The 24,245-nt window shown below is 38.8% G+C and overlaps 1 protein-coding gene across 1 annotated transcript in view; it reads left to right on the top strand.

Moving 5' to 3' along the window:
* Positions 1-24,245, top strand: part of RRP15 (ribosomal RNA processing 15 homolog) — a 44,714-nt gene that overhangs the window by 17,158 nt on the left and 3,311 nt on the right. Inside the window, exons 3-4 of the mRNA XM_009187221.3 lie at positions 991-1,088; positions 3,395-3,596. Of these exons, the coding sequence (XP_009185485.1) occupies positions 991-1,088; positions 3,395-3,596 (300 nt within the window). The remainder of the gene's footprint in view (positions 1-990; positions 1,089-3,394; positions 3,597-24,245) is intronic.

Here is a 24,245-nt window from a genome sequence, read left to right as displayed (position 1 = left end):
AATTTCATGACCACTAAAATGAACTGTCTCGTTAGAAGAGGAATCTATTTCTTTAGAAAGCTATCAGGCTAATCTTTATATTGAGTGCAAGAATTTGGTTTTACTCTGATTAGACACTTTCATTAATACAAAATGAGAAATAGATGAGTAAAGGCAAGATAAAAAAATTTTAATAAAAACATTATCTTTATTACTGGTTTTGGTGCTTGCCAGCTTCTTGGTGATTAATTCATTATGTCATTATATTTGATATTTGGTTAAATGTTGGCCTGAGAAGGAGACATGAACAAGCAATGTTATCAAATCAGATTCCTGGGACCAGGATACTATTTAAAGATGAGTTCAAACTAAATTATGTTACCTAGGGGATTTTCTTATTTCCCACCTCCCCTTCTGCTTCTGTACCGTTTGCTATAGCTTACAACCGATTAACCATATATGGCAAGAGTATTGGTCAGATATGCTACTAGAGGAGAAATGGATTTAAATGATTTTGTGCATAGAACAATAGTCATTATATAAATATCTGGATACGATGCTGTTCTTTTAAAAGCTGATACATTTTCTTAATAATAATTCTGATGACCGAGGAAGTCATTTTCTGAAAGTAAAGATAAACTTTTAATTTTCAAAGAGAATAGTTTGGAATCTTCCTTATGCTTCCTTCTGATGATCTGGTGATGGCAGAGCAGGCATGTGGCTCCCTCACACCCTATCTTGTACTGCCTTGCTGAATATGCTGGCAGCTCTCCAGGCCCCTGCTGTCAGAAGGCCTGACAGAAACTCACTTTGTGCCTCTCGCATGACACGCTGAGTGCTAACCACAGGCTCTCGAAGCTGAACCCCTAAAATTGTGTTTTTTTAAAAGTCCCTGACAAACTAAGCCAGAATGATTTATTACCTTCACCCTTTCACAGAGTATCATACCAATGTTTGCTACACTTTCAGAAATATCTAATATTCTTTCACATAACAATATTTATAACGCAGCGTGATAAGAGGCTGGAGTGGGAAATGATGTGCAGAGTAAAGCCAGATGTTGTCCAAGACAAAGAGACAGAGAGAAATCTTCAGAGAATTGCAACGAGGTAAGGCAGTGTTTTTGCCCTTTAAAAAATAAGTAGACTAAAGCTTTGATAGTGATTCTATTTTTGACCCCATTTGATTCTTAAGCTCAGCCTTTCTCAGAGCCAAGTGATATATATCTAAGCCTGCCTGTTCAACACTGAATTCAACCAAAGATTTTCCAGGTCTCGTGAGGCAAGAATATAATGTGCTAAGTGTATATTTGGTATGAACCTATTTCAGATCATCTTGTTTTTATAGTCACGAGAACTGTGTAATCAGACCTCTTACTGCATTTCTCTTATGATGCTTGTCTAAATTTATGGTACTCGATGATGATTTTTATCTTGCATTATATTTATGGCATAATACATTACACATTACAGCTATTTCAAGCTATCTTTTTACTCTGCTTATTTAATCATTGGCGCCAAACATTTACTCGATGCCCTCTGTGTCCAAAGACAAATAGGATATGGTGGCTGCTGGGTGGTCCTTGCCTGGTCATCTGTAGGAATTACAGTCTCTTTGAGAGTAGAATTGTGTCTATGTGTTGGGAACATAGAACAGGAGATTGTCTGGGAAAGTTTGAGAAAGCATTACAGAGGAGATAACATTTGGGCTGCTACTAAAGAATGTAGCAGTTACATTTAGCAGAATTACTTTTAAATTCTTGTTACCTAAATTATTTTGGTCATTTTCTAATCCATCTCAGTGTTACACAGTGTGATAGCGTGGTGTGGTGAATAAGAGCATCAGTGATAGAGCCAGACTGCTAGGTTCAAATCCTAGTACTGGCTCTTACTAGCAATGTGTCCCTGGGCATGCTACTTAATTTCTTTTTCTCTCAGTTTATCTGGAAATAGAGGATAATATACCTAGCCTATAGGGTTTCTTTGATAATTAAATGGATTAGTACATACACAGAGCTTAGAAAAGTACAGGCTCAGTACATGAGAGTGAGTGCCTCCTAAATTTCATGTCCTAGGCACCTCCCTTGCCTCACCCTGGTCCTGTCACTACTGTGAAGGGTCTGGAATTTTACTCTCCTTATAAGCTCATAAGCTAGCCTGTTTAAGTTTCCTGGATGCTGGTAGAAGACAAGACACTTTGGGTCAAAGACAAAGGACTTTATTACTCATGGCAAAAGCAGTAGCAGAGCTTCACGTTCTCAGTGTTTCCTTTGTCCCATAGAGGGAGTGCAGGTGTCCCAGATGGATGCCCGGACGTGCAGTATGTTGTGTTGTAAGAGCTGGAACACTGTGCTTGGGAATCTATCACTTTTATACTGATAGGTAACAAGCCTGCTCTTTGTCTGGAGGGAGACGTTACCTCATTCCTCAAGGTTACTTCCTACAAACACAACCCTGAGAAATGGCCTGGATAAAGAGCAGTCAGGTGCATTCATTCTTGAAAAATCCAGCAACCATATACAGGGATGTGCAAAGCCCAATAATTATTGGAAGAGGCAGATTGCCTCTTATTAGGGCAAGAAAATTCATAGATTGCAGAATTTTAGAGCTGGAAGGGATCTTAACGATATAAATCAATGCTATCCAGGAGAAATGAATGTGAGCTACATTCATTTGTAATTTAATATGTAATTTAAAATGTTCTTATAGCCACAATGAGAAATGTAAAATGAAAGAGGTGAAATTAATTTCAATAATATTTTATTTAACTCTGTATTCAAAATATTCATCATGTAGTCACTATGAAGCAGTTATTAATGAGATTTAAGGATTCTATTTTTCATACTGAGTCTTGGAAATCTGGTGTGTGTTTTCATTTACAGCACATGGCAATTCAGACCAGTCATACTTCAAGTGCTCACTAGCCACATGTGGCTTGTGGCTCCTGTATTGGATGTTGCAGGTCTTAATTTTCAGAATTTATCTTTGAATGAACTCAAATAAATGCAGAATGTAGTTTTTAAAGTAAGTCTTTTTTAAAGTAGGATTTTAAAATAGTTTCATAACACAAGAGTTACAGATAACGTAGCTAAATACTTTTTAAGCTACTCAGGTATTATTTTTCCAATTTACAGATGAAATTGAGATCCAGAAAAATCTTTCCTGGAGTGAAGCACAGAGTTATGTACCAATCCACATTTGTTATCTGTTTAGAAATTTATATTCATTCATTGAAATATATATTAATTTTTCAGATGTATTTATCAAATGTATTTAACCACTTATCCAGCTCTTTGAGTACTTGTTAAATGCTTGCCTCTTTTCTAGACAGTAAAAATACATTTTTCCTATCCTCAGAGTTTGTATTCTAGTGTAATTATTTAACTACATTGTTCTGGTCATTTTATATTCTATAGGGGTGTGGTGCAATTATTTAATGCTGTTCAGAAACATCAAAAGAATGTTGATGAAAAGGTTAAGGAAGCTGGAAGTTCTATGAGAAAGCGTGCTAAGTTGATATCAACTGTTTCCAAGAAAGATTTCATCAGTGTTTTGAGAGGAATGGATGGAAGTACAAATGAGACTACTTCAAGCAAAAAGAAACCAAAAGCCAAACAGGTAAAACTTTTATATAGGATTCGGTGTATAAGACTTCCAGCTCTAAAACTAGAGTCTTGAGATGGAAAAGCAGACTACAGAATTACAGGGTTCTTTTGTTCCCCCAGATTTTATTAAAATTTCTCCATGCCCACAGCCTTTAGAGATAGGGCTTGCCTCTCTCCTGTCTGAAATCCTGCCATTTTGTGCATTTTGAAGAAGAGAAGCCTGTGTGAGCCACAGCTTTAATTTCAGACTTTACCCATAGAAGTAATTGTGATGGTGTGTAACTTATAAAATATGAAGAATCAGAGAGTTTTAGGAAATAATGGTAGAAAGTCATTCTTGCATTGAGGCATCTTTAGTGATGTTTGGTTGAGAGATTAAGAACATAAATACTTTCTATGACCTTTGGCATGAGAACTTTGCTTTTCCAGCCCTTTTGGCCTGTGGACCTCAGTAGTTTCTTTCTTTTTTTTTTTTTTGAGACTGAGTCTTGCTCCCTGGCCCAGGCTGGAGTGCAGTGGCACGATCTCGGCTCACAGCAACCTCCACCTCCGAGGTTCAAGCAATTCTCCTGCCTCAGCCTCCCAAGTAGCCGGGATTACAGGCGCGCACCATCACCTTCAGCTAATTTTTGTGTTTTTAGTAGAGACGGGGTTTCACCATGTTGACCAGGCTGGTCTTGAACTTCTGACCTCAGGTGATCCACCCGCCTCGGCCTCCCAAAGTGCTGGGATTCCAGGTGTGAGCCACCGTGCCCAAGCGGTAGTTTCTTTTTAATGAAAGTGAAAGGTTTTGAAATGTGCTTTAATTTTGCAAGGGGTGGGTTTCTATTGTTGTCGTTTTAAAAAGCAAAATATGTAGTTGCATTTTGATGGCTTGATTTCTGTTGCCAAAACCAAAGGTTTTTTAATCAGTCAGGACTTTTAATCAGTCAGGAAATGAGAGTTTCTGTCATAAATTTTGTTTGTATTTTGGGAAAATAATTGAAACCCGGGCAAGAAGAGCATTTAGGAATTTTATGCTAGCCTAGGGTTGGAGCATTTTTTAAAGTTTCTTGATTAAGTTGATATTTTACCTAATTTCGACAAAAGTTTTTGAATCTACTTGTCTCTTAAAAATCAAAGGGCTCAAATTGTATATTTATATAATAATAGTTCTCACTAGTGCTGCTATTTTAAAGTGTCTATCAGAAGTACTTGTAACTACATGAACACTGTGTTTGGGGATTTATACGTTTTAGTTCAAAAGCCTTAATAGGCTGTATTCACACTAGTAACATTTTACTGTAAGAGTTAGAAAGATTCAGCAGCATTGGATGGGAAAGAACTAGTGGGAAGATGAAGGACTTATTTTTTTTTCTTTTTCCTATTGATTTCAAAATACCGTTTTATAGAAGCACATACTTTTGCTTTGGGATTCTTCTTTCATGAGTTATGAAAATGCACAACAGATTCTTTCCACTGGCATTGTATTTTTTTCTTAGCATTTGCACTTGCCCTTGACTTTGTTTTTTTCTACTTCAGTGATCACAATATTTGTAACTCTGGGACAAGGTCAAAAATTGCTTGAGACTTAAGCCAAAGTGGTTTTGCTCTAAAAGTAATTTGTTTCTAGAACACCCTGCCCCATGCCACCAATACCTTGACATATCTTTTTCTTTTAAAAATATGTGTTTTCATTTTGATTGCATATTTATGGAAAAACCGATTCCTTTTTAAAAAATTTTACTTGAGTTTGCATCTGAATAACTATGAAAGTACCATACTATTTGAGATTGGATCAGTTGTTGATATAAAACATGTTTATTGGCTGGATATGGTGGCTCATGCATGTAATCCCAGCACTTTGGGAGGCCTAGGTAGGCGGATCATGAAGTCAGGAGTTCGAGACCAGCCTGGCCAACATGGTGAAACCCCGTCTCTACTAAAAATACAAAAATTAGCTGGGCATGGTGGCGCCCACCTGTAATCCCAGCTACTCAGGAGGCTGAGGCAGGAGAATCGCTTGAACCTGGGAGGCAGAGGGTGCAGTGAGCCAAGATTGTGCCACTACACTCCAGCCTGGGCGACAGAGCGAGACTTCATCTCAAACAAACAAACAAACAAACAACCATATTTACTAAGGACCTGTTTCTACCAGGTGTTATCCTTGTGTCCTTTAAAATCTAACAATTAAGATGGACAATGGACAAATGACTTCAAGTAAATAAGTAAGCAAGATTAACTTGATAGTAGGCAAATTCTAAATTAGTATGTCGAGTACACGTTAACATTAGTTACACCAGTTTTAACAAAATGTACATTAAGTGGCTACCCCTGTGTGGGGGGAATTTCAGAGTAACTTTGTACTATTTATTTAGAGCATAGATCATCATATGAAATAGGTGAACTTTAAATGTAGTTCAAGGGAAGGCAGGGTGGCAAAAGTGAGCGTAGATTTGGTATGCCAAAGTGCTATTCAGAATTGTATCACTGATGAACGAACTAAATAAAGGAAGATATTAAGTAAGTAGAAAACAATATTTGCCATTTTTTTCTTATATTTAACCTTGTCCTAGCACCGTAGCTATTGTACTCTTTCCTCATAGATGTTCCTTCTCTCATCATAGAATGGAACAAAAGAAATCTTACTGTTGTCCCTTCCCTGGGCTGTAATGATATTCAGAGCACAGATTTTTAAATTCAGTATTCCTAATATTGTGAAGTCTCTAAAATTAGAGGTCACCCCCATATAAACTAGATTCACTCTCAGCTATCAGGATACCAGTTTGGAAACACCTTCATTTTAATGATTTCAATTCTTTTTTCCAGTTAAATGTGTTACTCAGTTTTGATGTTAAAGTCTTATGTTCAATAACCAAAAGAGGCAGGAGTTTTATATTAAATATGGATAGAATTGTAATAATATAACATAGGTTATATAGGTTGAGCCCATTATAGTTAACCATACTTTAGGAGTGGTTTTGGTGTTTGGTTTTGGTTTCTCCTAATGTACACATTGCTTGGGAATTTATTTTAAAGAACACTTTTTAAAAAAATAATTTTTATAGAACTTTCATGTTTCTTCAAGGTATAAGAAACAGACATTGTGACAAATGTTTTTTAACTGTGATAGGGCCCAAACAAGTCATTTTTCTTTTTCTTTCTTTCTTTTTTTTTTCTTTTGAGACAAAGTCTCTGTCTGTCGCCCAGGCAGGAGTGCAATGGAGTGATCTCAGCTCACTGCAACCTCCACCTCCTGGGTTCAAGCAGTTCTCTTGTCTCAGCCTCCTGAGTAGCTGAGATTACAGGTGTGCATCACCATGCCCAGCTAATTTTTGTATTTTTAGTAGAGACAGGGTTTCACCATGTTGACCAGGCTGGTCATGAACTCCTGACCTCAGGTGATCCACCTGCCTTGACCTCCCAAAGTGCTGGGATTACAGGCATGAGCCACCGTGCCTGGCCAAACAAGTCATTTTTCTTAGAATCTTTTCTGCATTAGAGTTTTATTATCAAAGAAATAGGAGCACAGTGTGAAAAGTGAATTTATGATTAAATAAAATAGCCACTGCCCTTTTCCATTCTTCTCTACACCTTGGCAACTCTTAGTTCTTTCTTCTGATATTTACCTCCATATCTTAAATAATATTTACACTATTTCTTTATCAATACTAGATACTATCTTTTATGGAAGATAAAGTTGGTTTTTCTCACACCTCTCCACATTCTGTCCTTCCAACATAGTATATTAAAATTTCTTATATGAGATTGAATACTAGTATTCAATGTGAATATTGTTCACTGCTGAGCAAAATACTACACAATAATAATACTTACTTTCTTCAGCTTTGTTACAATTTTTATTTTCCTGGAGTTATCACTTGCCTTTTTTTTTCTTAGTTTTGTATGTGCCAAAATCCTTCCACACTCTTCAACAGAACTGTTAAACCCTTCTCAGTAGTATATTTCTTGTGGTCATCCGCTGCTGCTATCTAAACTGGTTGTTCTTTACCTACTGTGCACTGTCATTTTGCAACATTGCTTTATCCCCTTCCTGGGAATTCCATTTGCCTCTCTCCTATGCAGTATCCTCTGTTTTTTGAACTAAATGTCTTCTTTTCTCTTGGCTTTCTCCTGCATTTTAGTGATGGCACAGTTACCGGCATTCTGGGAGAGAGTATAGGTGTCCTAATTTTTTATTGATATATTGGCCTGATAAATGGCTTCCAATATTTGGAAAAAAGGGTTTTTGCGGATGCAATTAAGTTAATGATCTTTAGATGAAGACGTAATCCTGAATTATTTGGGTAGGCCCTAAGACCAGTGACAAGTTTTCTTAGACACATAGGAGAAATTTGACAGACGGAAGCGGAGCAGGCAGTGTGACTGTGGAGGCATAGGTGGGAGTGATGTGGCTGCAAGTCAAAGAATGCCAAGAAACACCAGAAGCTGGAGGAGACAGAAAAGGATGGGTTCTCCCCTGAAGCCCCAAGAGGGAGTGAGGCTTTGCCAGATATGGGCATCTGGCCTCCAGAACTGTGAGAGAGTAAATTGCTCTTATTTTCAGCTACCTAGTTTGTAGTAATGTGTTATGGCAGCCACAAGAAACTAATAGAACATAGATGTCCATGTTGGAAAGTAATTTTCTCTCAGAAGCTTGAGAGAAATTTTTTCTTTCTGTCTCCTTCCTTCCTTCCTTCCTTCCTTCCTTCCTTCCTTCCTTCCTTCCTTCCTCCCTCTTTCTTCTACTTTTTCTTTTTTTTTTTGCCATTGAGAGGTTCAGTGCTGTTCTGCTTTCTGATTCTTTTCTTTTTGGAACCTTTTAAGACCTTCTGTATCCCCATTCTTAAAACATTCATACTGACTGATTGGTAGTCACTAATTTTATTTTATTTGTATTTTTGTGAGATAGGGCTATGGAAAAATATACTGTTAGTGGATGTGAGAAGACATAAAAAAAGAATGATTCTTAGCCAATAAATAGAACTTTGGGGTAAAGTGTTGAATGTTAAATTCAGTAGAGATTTGGTTGTATGAAATGAATCAGATCACCACATATTTCATTTAGAAACAAGAGAAATCCTTTGCCAAGTTGTTTTAGTAGCTGTTCTGGGTGGTACATATATTGCTTATGAAATTAGAAAATCGTAAAGTTGGAAAAATTGTGATGTGGGGATATTCATAGGAAATGTGATTCTCAGGGGCAATGTACTTTAGAAGAATGTAAGAAACTTAGCTTTGATTTTTTAAATGGCGTGAAGTAAACATGGTAAGAGGGAAAAAGCCTGCCGGTTCTCTGGTTTTTCAGATTCCTTATAGTTTTCTTTCCTGTTTTCTTCCATGGAAGTTGGAATGTAGGATGTTTGCTAATGAGTGGGGAGTTAGAAAAGGAGATTCTGAGAAAGTAGGTTGGCATCAGATTTGAAGTCTTCTATCTTCTCTTGAGGAATCTGGACTTTATTCTTTACACATTTGGAGGCCAGTGCCATAAGGTAAGTGATCTGGTCAGATTTGATTTTTCTGTCTTTCTCTTTTGATTTATTTCAGCTTTTATTTTAGACTAAGGAGGTACATTTGGAGGTTTGTTACAAGGGTAATATTGTGCAGTGCTGAGGTTTGGGGAATGATTTAATCTGTCGCTCAGATAGTGAAGATTTCATTATTTTTAAGGAAAAGAAAGGGCTGAAGGATGGAAAAGTCAGAAGACCAATTAGTGGAAGACAATTGCCATAATCAAAGCAAGAAGAGAGAACGTGAACTAAGATTGTGTGGGGTAAAGTGGGTTGGGGTGAAGGGAAAAGAGGAATCAGATTGGAGAAGCAATTTTAAGGTATAGATTGACTTGATGTGCGATTAACACATGTAGAGGGATATGGGAGAGGGAAGAGTTGTTAATTAACTCAGGTTTACAACTTGAGAGACTCAGAAAGGGTGACAACTTTCACTAAAATAGAGAATATAAAATATGGAACATGTCTGAGAGGTAAAGATTTTTGGAGGCAGTGGCTGCTCCAGGTTATATTCAGAAATGAGAAGGATGACAGTAAAGATCAGGTTAACAGCAACAGTGCAGGAGAAGCGTTTGGTTAGTGCAGGAAATAGCATGGCTAGAAACAAGGAGGCAACCAGAATAGCAGAGTATGGTGAGGCCACCTGGGGCAGGAGCTGATGAGTCCTGTATGTCTTAGTAGGGTTCCTGAATCTTTAAGAACAATTAGCTTGTTTACTGAGTCAGGGAAGATGAATAGTCTATTTTAGAGAGTTTTTCACATGAATAAATGTAATATCTTCTAGATTTAAAGAACTAATTTTCAGTTATCTGGAAGGAATTACCTAATCCAGAAGCTGTAATTCCTCTCTTGGATTGAATACAGGAAGCATCATCCCAGTTATATATCAACACGTGGCAAGGCATATTGACCAATATCTTGATGTTGACCCCGAGTGATTTTTATTTTATTTTATTTTATTTTATTTTATTTTATTTTATTTTATTATTTTTAAAGAGATGGAATCTTGCTATGCTGCCCAGCCTGGTCTCGAACTCCTGGGTTCAAGCGATCCACCCACCTAGGCCTCCCAAAGTGCTGGGATTGCAGGCATGAGCCACCATGCCTGGTGACCTTGAGTGATTTTTAAAAATATTACATTGTATTTAGAACACTGTTTAAGGAAGCAACAAAAACATATTTTTTAAGAAAAGTTTTATAAAAAATGTAAGCTTTAGCTCTTAAAGGATTAATACCTCTGTTCCTCTATTCAAAACATGTTCCTATCTAGAGTGATTTATTTCTCAGTATGTTAATCAAGATTTTATTAATGTAGAGGCATTAATTTTTTTTCCTTAGCTTTAAAAGTCATAATTATTCCTTTTGCTATTTTCTTGAAAAGCCGACTAAAATTCAATCAGATTTCTTGGAATTTAATTCTGTTACTCTAAAGACTGGACAGAAGCAGACGTGATGTTAAATCTATGAGTCTCTAAGGAGAATATATTGGCTGCTGTTAGGAAAGCATTGGCTATATGGTACTTGTACTCTTGAATTATAGACTTTCTACAAGGTTTTCATTTACTTGAAAGTGCCAATATATCAATTTCAGGTTTTTTGTTTTTTTTTTTTTTTTTTTTTTTTTAAATAATGAAACTGAAATTATAATTTTATAGTAAGGGAAAATGCTAGTTGGTTTCTATTAGAAAGTGATTTACTGGCCAGGCGCAGTGGCTCATGTCTGTAATCCCAGCACTTTGGGAGGCCGAGACGGGCGGATCACGAGGTCAGGAGATCGAGACTATCCTGGCTAACATGGTGAAATCCCGTCTCTACTAAAAAATACAAAAAACTAGCCGGGCGAGGTGGCGGTGCCTGTAGTCCCAGCTACTCGGGAGGCTGAGGCAGGAGAAGGACGTAAACCCGGGAGGCGGAGCTTGCAGTGAGCTGAGATCACACCACTGCACTCCAGCCTGGGCAACAGAGCGAGACTCCGTCTCAAAAAAATAAAATAAAATAAATAAAATAAAATAAAATAAAATACAAAAATTAGCTGGGTGTGGTGGTGGGGGTCTGTAATCCCAGCTACTTGGGAGGCCGAGGCAGGAGAATCACTTGAACCCAGAAGGCAGAGGTGGCAGTGAGCCAAGATTGCGCCACTGCACTCCAGCCTGGTGACAGAGCAAGACTCTGTCTCAACAACAACAACAACAAAAGAAAGTGATTTCCTTAGTGATTGCTGGACAATAGTTTTCAATAGAAGTCCCTAGGAAAAAGAGTTACCGGAAAAGTCCAGGTACTTATTTATTTTTTCTGATTTTTGTGATATGAGCACTTTAAATGTCAAACATAGAGATAAGGTAGGGTACTCCTCTATTTCTCATTTATTTATCATAAATGGCAACCTCGTAATTTCTTCATAGGTAAATAGTTAGTGGTGAGAATGCTTCCGAAATACCTGACCTCTTAGGTATCTTGCAACTTACACCCAGACTCCAAATTGCTATGTACCTTTGAAAACATGCATTTCTTCTGTTTCTTAGATCTGCTGAATTCTTGCTTCCAAAGACAGAAGCCTGGAAAAGGAGGAATTCCTCACTCAGGTCCCTTCATGGGCCTCCGGCAATTTTCAGGATTTACTTTTGGTTTTATTGAGGCAGGATCTCACTCTGTCACCCAGGCCGGAGTGCAGTGTCGTGATCTTGGCGTACTGCAACCTCTGCCTCCCATGTTCAAGCAATTCTCATGCCTCAGCCTCCTGAGTAGCTGAGATTACAGGCGCATGCCACCACGCCTGGCCTTTTTTTTTTTTTTCGCATTTTTAGTAGAGATGAGGTTTTACCATGTTGGCCAGGCTGGTCTCAAACTCCTGGCCTCAAGTGATCCTCCCACCTCTGCCTCCCAAAATGCTGGGATTACAGGCTTGAGCCACCGTGCCCAGCCAGGATTTAGCTTTTAAATCAAGTTGGGGTGTGGAAGGCAGGCGAGCGGGTAGAGAAAGATGCTGTCCTTAGATTGCCCCTGTATTGCAGGACAACGGTGTTTTACTCTCACGTGAAGCTGCTCTAATAGGAATGTGTGGAATCCTAATTTTGTAAATAATTCAGCTTAATGTTTGTTTACCGAAAATGCCTAAATAGAATTTAGGCAAAAGTGAGACTCCATGTTTGAAATGAGAATGAGCAGGATTGTACATATTACCGTTGATGGGAATGGTTTTAAGCCAGTTTCTCATTGTATTTATGTCTTTTAAAATATGCTATTTAGTTTTAATGTAGGGTGGTTTCTGAATTGAACAATTTTAATCAAAATGAACTTAGGTTTGGCAATATGGCACATGCAGCATTTTGACTTATGGAAAATACAGATATTAGTGAGGAATAAGAACTGGTTATTACAGAACAGCTGTAGAAATCTTTAGTTACTGTTAAATTAAAATTAATGGTGCCATGCATCTTTTTGCCCCTATATGAAGAAATGTGCTATTTGAAGTCGCTGAAGTGGCTGCCTGTATTCAGTTTTCTTTAGTGAGGTTAAGGCTTTAAAAAAAAATTATCCTGCACAGATGAGTCTTATGCATTTGACTTTTTAAAATGCATTATATTAAGACATCAGTCTTACGTGTTAGCAAGTATAATGCATTTTTTAAAATCAGAATAATAGTTTATTGTGTCTTGGTAAAAATTAGCATTTTGAGTAGTAGGCAGTTGAGACCATTTGTGGGGATATATAACACATAGTACTAAAGCCACAGATTCTAGAACCAGACTGCCTGAGTTCAAAATGCCTGTTATGTATAGTAGTAATAACAGTCCCTACCTCATAGGGATGTTGTGAGAGTCAGTTGAATTAATATACATCAAGTGCTTAGAATGATGCTTAGCGCATAGTAAGTGCTATATAAAGGTTTGCAATAATTTTTGTTTTGCATTGCATGCCATTAAAACGAGTTCCTTATACTTAGTGCTTATTTTTTCTCTAAAAATTATAGTCAAAGATGAATTCCAAAGTTGGAAACCAATTTGAAGGGGAACTATTACTACTTTTTGTCTGAATTATTGAATAATCCAAAAATCTTCCAATAATTGGATTAAAATTATGTTTAGATTTGGACATTCTCACTCACTTTAGGTGGGGTGGCTCTAATAATGCATAATCCTTAGAAAATCTAAAACTAGATTTGAAGGAACTAGAAATGTGTCTACTTTCTCTTGTTCCCCATTTCAAGTTATGGTTGAACTAACTGTATTACTTACAAGAATTTACTTATTAGGATGTTTGTCTTTTATGGGGGTGCTGTCGTACTATTTGAATGTCCTCATCTTTGTGAATAATGTGCAGAACATCATTAGAAGATCATACGTGTCCCAAGTTGGGGATTATATGATGCACAATGACTTGGCATCAGCAACTAAGGATAGCGAGTAGAAGGACTGAGAGGGCACTTACTAATGTGTGCTTTGTGCCAGATGCTATGGCAGATGTTTTTACCTAATTCCATTTCCAATAGGAAACTTTTCTTCCTTCTCTCACCCAGATGAGCTGGAAGAACTGTGGCTGGCTGATGAGCCACAGTACCAGCAAGACTCGGAAGAGAATGGTGAAGGAAGCAGCTTGCATTCTGCTTTTTCCTAGATCTCACATGCCCCATGTAGAGCATAATGAAGACTGACACATTTTAAAATCTGATTTCTCAAAACTGTTATGTAAGATAAAATGTTAACCATAGTAAGACATTTTCAAGTTATGAAACTCATAAAACTAACTTAGAAAATTCTTTATAAAGTTAGAATTGACTTTCTCTTGATTTGTCAAGGAATTAAAATTTACTAGAAATCAAATGCATCATGTATTTGATGATTGTGTGTTTAATACAGATTTTAGAATCTTCCCCCATGCCCCCCGTTTGTTTGTTTGTTTGTTTGTTCGTTTTTAATTAAAGACAGGGTCTTGCTGTGTCACTCAGGCGGGAGTATAGTGGTATGATCATCACAGCTCACTGCAGCCTCAACCTCCTGGACTCAAGCGATCCTCCCTCCTCAGCCTCCTGAGTAGCTAGAGCCACAGACACCGTTAGGCCCGGCTGATTGTAAAATTTTTTTTCTAGAGATGAGGGCCTCGTCATGTTGCCCAGGCTGATCTTGAATTCCTGGGCTCAAGTGATTCTTCTGCCTCAGCTTCCCAAAGTGCTACGATTACAGGCGTGAACTCCCAGCTCTTTTATGAAAATTTTTCAAACAGGAAGAAAATTACAAAGAATAGTGGTATAAACACCTATATTTCTGTATTTCTACTTAGGTTTAAAAGTTGTTAACACTTACTGTGTTTGTTTTAATAGCTATCTGCCTTTCTCTCCATCTAGTTTTTGTTTGTTTAGGTTGATTATTTGAAAGTATTAACCACATGTGCCCCAAAGATTCTCTTTTAAAAAAAAAAAATCAGCTTTATTGAGGTATGACATTCCTATACCATACAATTAAAAGATTTTTTTAAATAACTTTGAGAACCAGAATTCAATTAAGGCTCACCCATTACATTTGATTCTGTCTTGTTTCTTGTATTCCAGGCCAATCCCTTGCCTTTCTTTTTTTCTTGTAAAGACTAGCTTTTTAAAGAGACAAGCCAGTTGTCTTGAAGAATGAATAATGAATCCAGGTTTATGAATTTGTCTGATTAATTCATTATGGTGTCATTTATCTTGTTTTATGCCTTTTTCCTGTAAGCTAGAAGTTAGGACTAAAGTCTTGCTGAGATTTAGGTTAAACTTTTTTTGCCATAATTATATCATATGTTTAATAGCTTATGCTATGTACTTGATATTGTAACACATCAGGAGACCCATTATCAGAATGTCTCATGCTAGTGATGCCAGTTTCCACTTGGTTAAAGTGATAGTAAATACATTTTTTATATATATTAAAGGTACACCCTCCCCATTCCCCAGTTAGAAAGTAATTTCTGGGGCAAATAGTTTTATACCTGTCTCCATCTTTTGCCTTTTACCATCAATTAGTGATCCTTGCCGAAACAGTTAAGTGACTTGAGGTTACAGAATGGTGATTTTCTCATTTGTTTTCTAATTTATTAGCTGACATTTTTCAGGAGATAAATTAAAGTTCCTAAAGATGGGGGTTGATGTTTCATCCCTTTTAATTACGGTTTTCCAGAGTAAGGAGTTTAATAGTCACCTCCAGTGCGGGCACTTGAGCTTTCCTCTCTTTTTTCTTCTTTTGTTTGTCTTTTTTTTTTTTTTTTTTTTTTGAGCTGGGGTCTCACTCTTGTTGCCCAGGCTGGAGTGCAATGGCGCGATCTTGGCTCACTGCAACCTCCACCTCCTGAGTTCAAGTGATTCTCCTGCCTCAGCCTTCTGAGTAGCTGGGACTACAGGTTCCCGCCACCATGCTCAGCTAATTTTTGTATTTTTAGTAGAGATGGGGTTTCACCATGTTGGCCAGGCTAGTCTGGAACTCCTGACCTCAGGTGATCCGCCCAACTCAGCCTCCCAAAGTGCTGGGATTACAGGCGTGAGCCACCGTGCCTGGCTTGTTTGTCTTTTTAAAATGTCATGGACACAGGGATTTTTATTCATTCAGTGTTTATAGTCAGTGAGTATCATTGTACTTTTTGTTGCTTAAGTTTGCAGATGTGGCTGTGAGAACCTGTGTAAATGCTCATGTGTCCTTTTGGCATGACCTCATTTTCTTTGAGTGATTCCTTGCATTCTGGGACAAGATGTCCGGCCCAAACCTTGTGCTTTCTGTGTCCCAGACCTAGAATCACCCGTTTCTCCAAGGGGGTCTGATGGGACCAGTCTCTTGTTTGTTGAGTTCAGTAGATGGATAGTGTGCATATTCCTTACTAGATGCAGCTTTATTTTGTTTGTATAACATTTCATAGTTTTGCAAAACACTTTTACATATGTTTTCTTATTCAAGATTTTTAGCAAATTTGTGATATCAAGAAGACATTGCTATCTGTTTTTCAGCTGAATTCACAGCTCTGCTAATTTGTTTATAAATCTGGATTTTCATTTATATGCTGTATAATGTAGCAGATAAAATGTGCTTTAAGAGACTAATTGGCAGAGTGTATCTGAATATTTCAAACAACTAATTTACTATGAAAATGAATAGAGCACTGTCAAAAGGCTCCCTGAAGTGTTGCATTTGACTTTTCAGGTAATTTAGTTAGCTTTAGCTTACTTAGAGTTCTTAAGAGAGTTTAAATGTTGAGGAAAGTCAATGTTGAATTAAGAACTAAATGTATGGATAACAAGATGTATAATAATAGAAACCACCAAATAGAACCACTTTGAGCAAGGACATATGTATTGGGTACATAGTAAAACCAAGGGCAGTAAATGAAATTAAAACAAAAAAAATCAGTGGGTGAAAAAAATTGAATCCATAAAGTATGTTTTTAACTACAATTGCAAATATCTTACTGAAAATTTTTAACAACAAAGATATTAAGATGAATTTAGTCAATGTTAAGAACTTTTTAAAATTTAGGTGAAACTGAGTAAAAATGAAAACAACTTTCTTGTTAGGGAAAGCAATGAAATCAACTATTGTTGATTACTAAATATAGATGAAACTACACTGTTTCTTTCTTTATGGTTTGATTTTAATTATCCCCCACCCCAGCAAATGAAATGCAGTTAACTATCTCATTGGTGTTAGATGCATGTGTAATTCCAAACCTTATTTTTCAGTGTTCAGTGGCTGCCAATGTATGTTTGCACTTTGAAATGAAAGCTGATTAACATTTTTAAGGGTTGTCTTCACCTTCAAAATGGACACAGACTCCTTCTGTATGGTTTTGATTCAATATTTGTGTAAAACTAGGCCAAGGAACGTGGGGACTGTTTGTTTCCTTGCATCATGAAGTTTTCATTAAGTTCTTGCATTTAGTCACTTTTACTTTTCATTTAATATAAGCAGAAAGAGTTATATAGGTTGCTTTAAGTCACTGAATCAGTGCTGCCTTGCAGGAACACTGAAAGACTCTGAGTTGATAAAATTTGATTATTTCAGTTTATACTTTACGATTTATATTAGTTAGTTATATTTAACAGCTAACACGGCTTCCATCTAATGATAGTAAATACCTGGTCTAACATGTATATTATGGTTAACTTTATCTTACATTATAGCTATTCCCAGTTAATAAAAAATAATAAATTTTTTATTTCTTTGAAGGGCTGGACCTCTAAAACTTTCTAATTTACAGTATTGGAGTCAATGGCTTATCTAAGATTCAAATCCAGAACTCTTTTTTTATTCCTTTTGTGAAAAGAATACACCAAATTGCTACTACTTCTGTTTCACAAACAAAACCAAAAACCCTCCATTCTCAGGATGTCTTAACATTTAATGAAATCTATTCAGGGATCACCCCAAGCAAGCTTTTCCAGTGAATGACACATTTAGAATTTGCCTCAGGCTTTTTTTTTCTTTTTTCTTATATTAATCTTTGATCTTTTTTTTTTTTTTTTTGGTGGGTGCTGCAAGTTTTTATACTTAATGGTAAATCATATTTATGGAAAAGATATAGCAAATTGAAATTATGTCAATCCAGTGTGTAATGTAATTTACCCCAAATCTTTTATGGAAATTACCTTAAGCATATTCAGCATTTTGCATGTATTTTAGTACTCGTTCATAGGTTATAACAGGTTATATAAGAACAAAGTATATTACTGTATTGTGTTCATATCATTGGTTAAGTTTTAGAGAAGTTTAGTATTGTGGAAAGAACGTGGGCTTTGGAATCAAATGGATCTGTGTTTGTGTATAGACTCAGCTCTTTATTAACTCTGAACTTGAATACTTACTTCACTTCTTTGAGCCTTATTTTTCTTATAAGGTAAGCATGATACTTGCTATCTGGCCAGGAATCTTAAGAGAATTAAAAATAAGGCAATATTATATAAAGTGCTTGACACACAATGACTTCATAGTATACTTACTGTGTTTGACCCTTTTTCATTTATTGTTAGAAAGTAAAGCAGAATCATCATTGTTAATAAAACCAGAAGGATTTCTTAGGGTATTTTTGGGAAGATCTTGGTAGAAAAGAAGCTTGGGAAACTTAGGATTTGTGGAAATGGTTTAGATGTTACTTTTTTTTTTTTTTTTCTGTTTCTTGCTGTCCTTTTTTTACTAATCCTTTTTTTTTAATTCTTATACATGTAGTTTTATTTATTTATTTTTTTTTTTTTTGAGACTGAGTCTCACTCTGTCGCCCAGGCTGGAGTGCTGTGGCCGGATCTCAGCTCACTGCAAGCTCCGCCTCCCGGGTTCCCGCCATTCTCCTGCCTCAGCCTCCCGAGTAGCTGGGACTACAGGCGCCCGCCACCTCGCCCGGCTAGTTTTTTGTATTTTTTAGTAGAGACGGAGTTTCACCGTGTTAGCCAGGATGGTCTCGATCTCCTGACCTCGTGATCCGCCCGTCTCGGCCTCCCAAAGTGCTGGGATTACAGGCTTGAGCCACCGCGCCCGGCCTACATGTAGTTTTAAAAGCCACATTTTGCCATAAACGTTTATTATAAAATAAAGTTGTTTTCCACCCCATTCTGCCCACCCTTCATATCTCCTACCTCAGGGGCAACTAATTCTTATTTCTCTAGCTAGTCCTGCTGGCATTTATACATCTCTGTATTCCTGATGTTACAGGATCCTTGGGTGTCGCTTCAGCTGGAAACCTCTGTGGTCAGTGGTGCCTTTGCCGGTTTTGCTCGGTCCTATGGGCTCATTTTGCCGACTCAGCCTGGCAGTCTGCGCTTGGCTTGAGCTACCGGCCTGGATCCCATGCCTGCCAAAGGCGTGGGGTGTATGAGCGGGCATGGGGTCCTGCCACTGAACACAGCTAGGCATGCCAGCTGCAGCAGGGTGGAGAGCTCCAGGCACTGGCATGGGTGCCGGCTACTTGCGAGGCTGCGGCTGGGCCAGGTGTACGTAAGCAGCTTCCATGGCTGACACTGGGGAACGTCGTGGCCGTTCTGGAAGCTTGGAGATGCCAGTAACTGCAGAACCCTAAAGAGATGTCACAGCCCTGGCTCAGGGAGCTCCTAGATCTGGGCTTCCCGAAGGGCTGCAGCTCTTCTCTCCTTCTGTCTTCTCTCCTTGTCACCTGCAACATGGTGAGCAAGGGACATATGTCAGCCCTGTTTGTGTTACACCTCTGTTAGCCCGAGTTAGCGGGTCCCGAGTTCTTGTGCTGCATCCAGGAAGAATGAGGTACGCAGACAAGTGGAGGATGAGCAAGATGAAGAGGAGCTTTACTGAGCAGTGGAACAGGGGAGACCCTGCGGTGGATAGCTCCTCCCTACAGCTGGTGGTCTTGTTGTCTCTGGGTCTGGCTAAGTCAGGAGCTTTTTATGGGCTTTAGAGGAGAGGAACTGAGTGCCAGTTGGTCCATGGGCTATCATGGGTTGGCCCAGAAAAAGCACTACAAGTTCCCACTCTGGTCCACAGGACTGGCAGCCAGGTCCGCAGGCTTCAGGCCCTCCCTGGCCTGAAGGTAGGGCCTCACCGGGGACCCTCCCCCTTCTACCCGGCAGCCTGTGTGCTTCCTGCCACTGCTCATGGCGCCCAGAGTGTCCTGGCCAAGGAGTGCCTGCAGGTCAATGCTGAGCTGCCCTTAGCCCCACCTCGGCCTCCCTCTCATGGTTGTTGGCACCCAAAGTCTGGAGGGGGCCCCGGGGGCCTGGCGTGTCAGCGCTACCCCGAGTGTGCGTACAATCAGCCGGACTGCAACAGTTCTGGGTTCTGCTCCAGCCTTGCTCTGAGATCGGAGCGGGCACTGGGAACTGGGAGAGGCCAGGCAGCGGGAGAAGATACTTCCGAGCCTGCAGGGGCAGGGGGCACCTTGCTGGCCCCTCCACTCCAGAGTGCAGCCATACCTGGGTCTGCAGCCGGAACTTGGGTTGCTGCAGCTATGCCTGCGAGGGCGGGACTTCTGCCTGCTCCCAGCTCTCACCAGCTCTATGGAGCCTGGCACCGTCCCAGGCCCAAGTCCTCCTCTTGGTCCCTCTCAGCCTGCCCTTCCGTGCCTGACTGTGCTGCTCTGCCGCTGGCGGGCGGCTTAGTCTGGCCCCATCGCTGTGGCTCCCTGGAGCGGGCCTGGGAACTGTTTGCCTACTGTATGTTTTCCCTGCAGGTGGCACGGCCCCTGCCAACCCCGTACAAATGACCCCGACACTCTGGGGGCTGGCCCCTTAAGTCTTGGCTGCGCCTTTGACCAGCTACTCCGGGGTTCCCAAAATGCGGCTGGCAGTGAGATTGAGGCCATGGCAGAGGCTCCCGGCCTGGGAGCGGATCCTGCCTGCCTGTGTGAGCGTGGGTGTGACACAATTGTCTGCCTCGGGACGGACGCGGGGCACAAGGGTTCCGAGGCCGCCACTGCTGCTTCTGCTCCTGCTACCACTGCCTGCACCTCCCTGCTGCAACTGGTATGATGGCAGCAGCCACTCCGGACGGTCGGCCGCTGCCATCACTAACTCGTGCATATGTACAGTCGTATCTTTTGATTAATCAGTTTGAGGCATTATCTATCAGTTTTCTATTATAGTAGGCAAAGATTTAATTATCTTACACAATCTCTTCTCCTTTGTCCACTCAATATAGTTAGATTACAATTATATGTTGTCAGTATTCAGCATTTATTATTCATGTGAAAAAATTATTTATAGCTGAATGTTGTAATATTCCATATTTATGTTTCCTTTCTATTTGTTTTTCCTGAAGTTAATAATTGTCTTGACTTTTCATGTTTAATTTCCTTTATTTAGTTTTTCAAAGTCAAATGATCTCAAGTAATGTATCTATTGTAATTCTTTTCTCTGAGACTTCCTTTCCTAGAAACCTCTATTTTCCTTTGTAGCCCCTGATTGCTTTCTTGGGTTGCTTCACTGTTGTCATCTAGGACTTAAATTTTCTGTGATCCTTGGAATTTCTCCTGGATTGAATTCCCTATTTCTGGGTTCTTGGAGCTCCTTTATTCTTGGTTTACTCTCACTCTTTTGGTAAAGCATATTCTCCGGTGGTTTTGTCAAGTTAAAATAACATACAGTGACAGATGTCATGGTAATGACCGTTTTCAACATGCTGTCTCACGGAGTCACTTGGCTGCAGGTTGTCCTTCATGCTTGATGTGTAGTTGTTATTTCGGAATCTCCATTCATTTTCTTCCTGGCCGTTTCTTTCTTTTTCCTTTGGTGGGGCTCTATTTTCTCTATCCCATGTTGTCTTCTTTTTATTTTACTCCATCTGTTTGTGGAGAACATCCTCAGTGTCCTGAGAAAGGCTGCGTTGGAAATAAACTTTTGGGGACCTCATATGTCTGAAAATACTTCTGTTCAGTATTCACATTTCAGTAATAATGTGTCCCAATATTGAATTTTAGGTTGGATATTATCTTCCTTTGACATTTTGAAAGTATTTGTCTGTTGCTTCCTTGATTCCAGGATTGCTATTGGAAAATTGGAATCTTTTGATTTCTGATTATGGGTATGTATGTGACTTTTGTTTTCCTGGAAGCTTATGGAATATTCTTTTAGTTCCTGTTGTCCTAAAATTTTACAATAATGTTCTCATTGTGTTGTACTGGACACTCGAGGGCTGCTTTTAATCTGGAAATGTGTGTCCTTCACTTTGGGAAATTTTGTTAAAGTACTTCATTAATTTCCTCCTGTATATTTTTTCTCTGTCTGTAGAGCTCGTATTATTTGCATCCTGGGCCACTTGGACTGGTTCTCTAGTTATCTTTTTCTTCTACTTTTCATCTCTTTTAGTCTATTTTCTGGGCAATTTCCTTACTGTTATCTTCTCACTTTTGTAATGTGGTTGTTTTGTTTTGTTTTGTTTTACTTATTCCACCATATTTTTAATTTTAAGCGCTTTGTTATTCTCCTAATATTTCTTTTAAAATAGCAACTGTTGGCCAGGCATGGTGGTTCAGGCCTGTAATCTTAGCTCGGAGGCCAAGGTGGGTGGATCACATGATATCAGGAGTTCGAGACCAGCTTGGCCAACATGGTGAAACCACATCTCTACTAAAAATACAAAAAATTAACTGGCCGTGGTGGCGGGTGCCTGTAATCCCAGCTACTCGGGAGGCTGAGGCAGGAGAATCGGTTGAACCCAAGAGGCGGAGGTTGCAGTGAGCCGAGATTGCACCATTGCACTCCAACCTAGGCAATAAGAGTGAAACTTTGTCTCAAAAATAAATAAATAAACGAAGTAAAATCAAGTAGCAACTGTTCTGATTTTATGGATGCAATATATTTTAACTCTTCAAGGATGTTGATGATATTTTTCCCTAAATTTTTTTCTCTTGAATTTTTTTTTCTGCAAGTCACTTTTTACATTTTGTGTTTGTGTTGTTCTCGGTCTTCTTTTTGATAATTGTTAGTTGTGTGTTCATGATTAGATCAAATAGACTGAAAAATTCAACTGGAAGCTATGAATATACGGATGTCATCCACCTTAAATTTCACTGTAGGGTTCTCTGGGTGAATTTATTAGCAACTGGTCAGATTTTCAATAAAGTAACTTCCGATCTCCTACTTAGAAGAAAAGGGTCTGCCTACCAGCATTTTGGGAGCCCAGTGTGAGAAGAGAGCTGGGATTCAATATCTGGTTGTTCTGTGTGTGTGTGTGTGTGTGTGTGTAACTTAATCCCATTTTCAGTTCTATACCTATGCCTTCATCTGTGCAAGCCCATTACCTCTTTAGAAGTTAAACCTCCGGGGTGTTAGGCCAGCTTATTGTGGAATGGGATGGGGAAGTTTCTCAAAACATATCTTTCACCCCAGTTCTTTTTATTTTGGTTCTTCCACTTCAACCCTTAACTTCCAGAAGTCCCTGATACTTACTGCCAGTTTCTGATTCTTTCACAGATTCTGCAGTGTAAATAGGGTTAGTTTTGTCAGTGCGACAGTTACAGTCTTAGGATTTAACTTTCCTGGTGTCTTCTGGTCCATCACCTTCACCTTCAAAATTGTGTTGATATTGTCTCTTCTGATCTTGTCCTTCTGAGTTATGTCTTTAAAACAACAAATCACTTTTCTGAAGTTTTATTGAGTATTGCAATTGAGCAAGACTAGTTGTTTATGTTCAAACTGCCACTTTAGCATGTGCCCTCTGCCTTTTTTCTTTCTGCGTAAGTCTTTAGCAAATGTAGGCATTAGAATTTAAAGAGTCATTCTGCTGCCTTTAAAACGAGGTTTTCTTTTTTTTTTTTTTGAGATGGAGTCTCACTCTGTTGCCCAGGCTGGAGTGCAGTGGTGTGATCTCAGCTCACTGTAACCTCCTCCTCCTCAGTTTAAGTGATTCTCCCGCCTTAGCTTCCCCAGTAGCTGGGATTATAAGCCTGTGCTACCACACCTAGACAAATTTTTATATTTTCAATAGAAACGGGTTTCACCATGTTGGCCAGGCTGGTCTGAAACTCCTGACCTCAAGTGATCAGCCCGCCTTGGCCTCCCAAACTCCTGGGATTACAGGTGTGAGCCACCACACCTGGCCTAAAACAAGGTTTTCTTGAGCGGCCATCTTGACAGATGCCATCTAACATATCTGTTTTTAAAATGTATTAACCTGCGCTTGTTTTTATACATTTTCTATCGTGTCTTTTTTTTGTTTCCAAATTGTTGCTTCACAGTGTAAAAATGCTAATGTAATGATAGCTTGAGTGATGTCCATACTTACGGCATACAATGCTGAATCTTATATTAGATTTACAAAATCGAATATTGGATTTTCTAAAATCTTTCCTTCTCAGCCATAAAGTGTACTTGGTCTTATAGCAGTAAGCACAACTGTCACTAAGAAAAAATGTTTATTTAAAGCAAATAAATAATTGTCTCTAACATGTACCAGAATCACTGACTGACTTATAAAAACAGATTGCTAGGCAGCATGCCTAGAGTTTCTGATTTAATAGGGCTCGAGATTTTGAATTGCTAATAACATATTTTCAAGTTATGCGGATAATGCTGCTGGTCTAGAGATCACATTTTAAGAATCACTGATACAGACTATATTGATCCTTGAAACCAAGAAACAAAAACATCACCAAAATCCCCCTGTAAAGCTCTTCTTGTTATTCTTTACATTGGGGACAATTGAGCAAAACTTTGAACTTACTCTGTTGTTGCTCTTCTTGCCTAAAATAGATGTTTACAGCAA

The sequence above is a fragment of the Papio anubis genome, chromosome 1 (assembly GCF_008728515.1).
Source record: "Papio anubis isolate 15944 chromosome 1, Panubis1.0, whole genome shotgun sequence".
Taxonomy (NCBI): domain Eukaryota; kingdom Metazoa; phylum Chordata; class Mammalia; order Primates; family Cercopithecidae; genus Papio; species Papio anubis.
The sequence above is the reverse complement of the archived record's forward strand: the minus strand, read 5'-3'. Positions and strand labels throughout refer to the sequence as shown.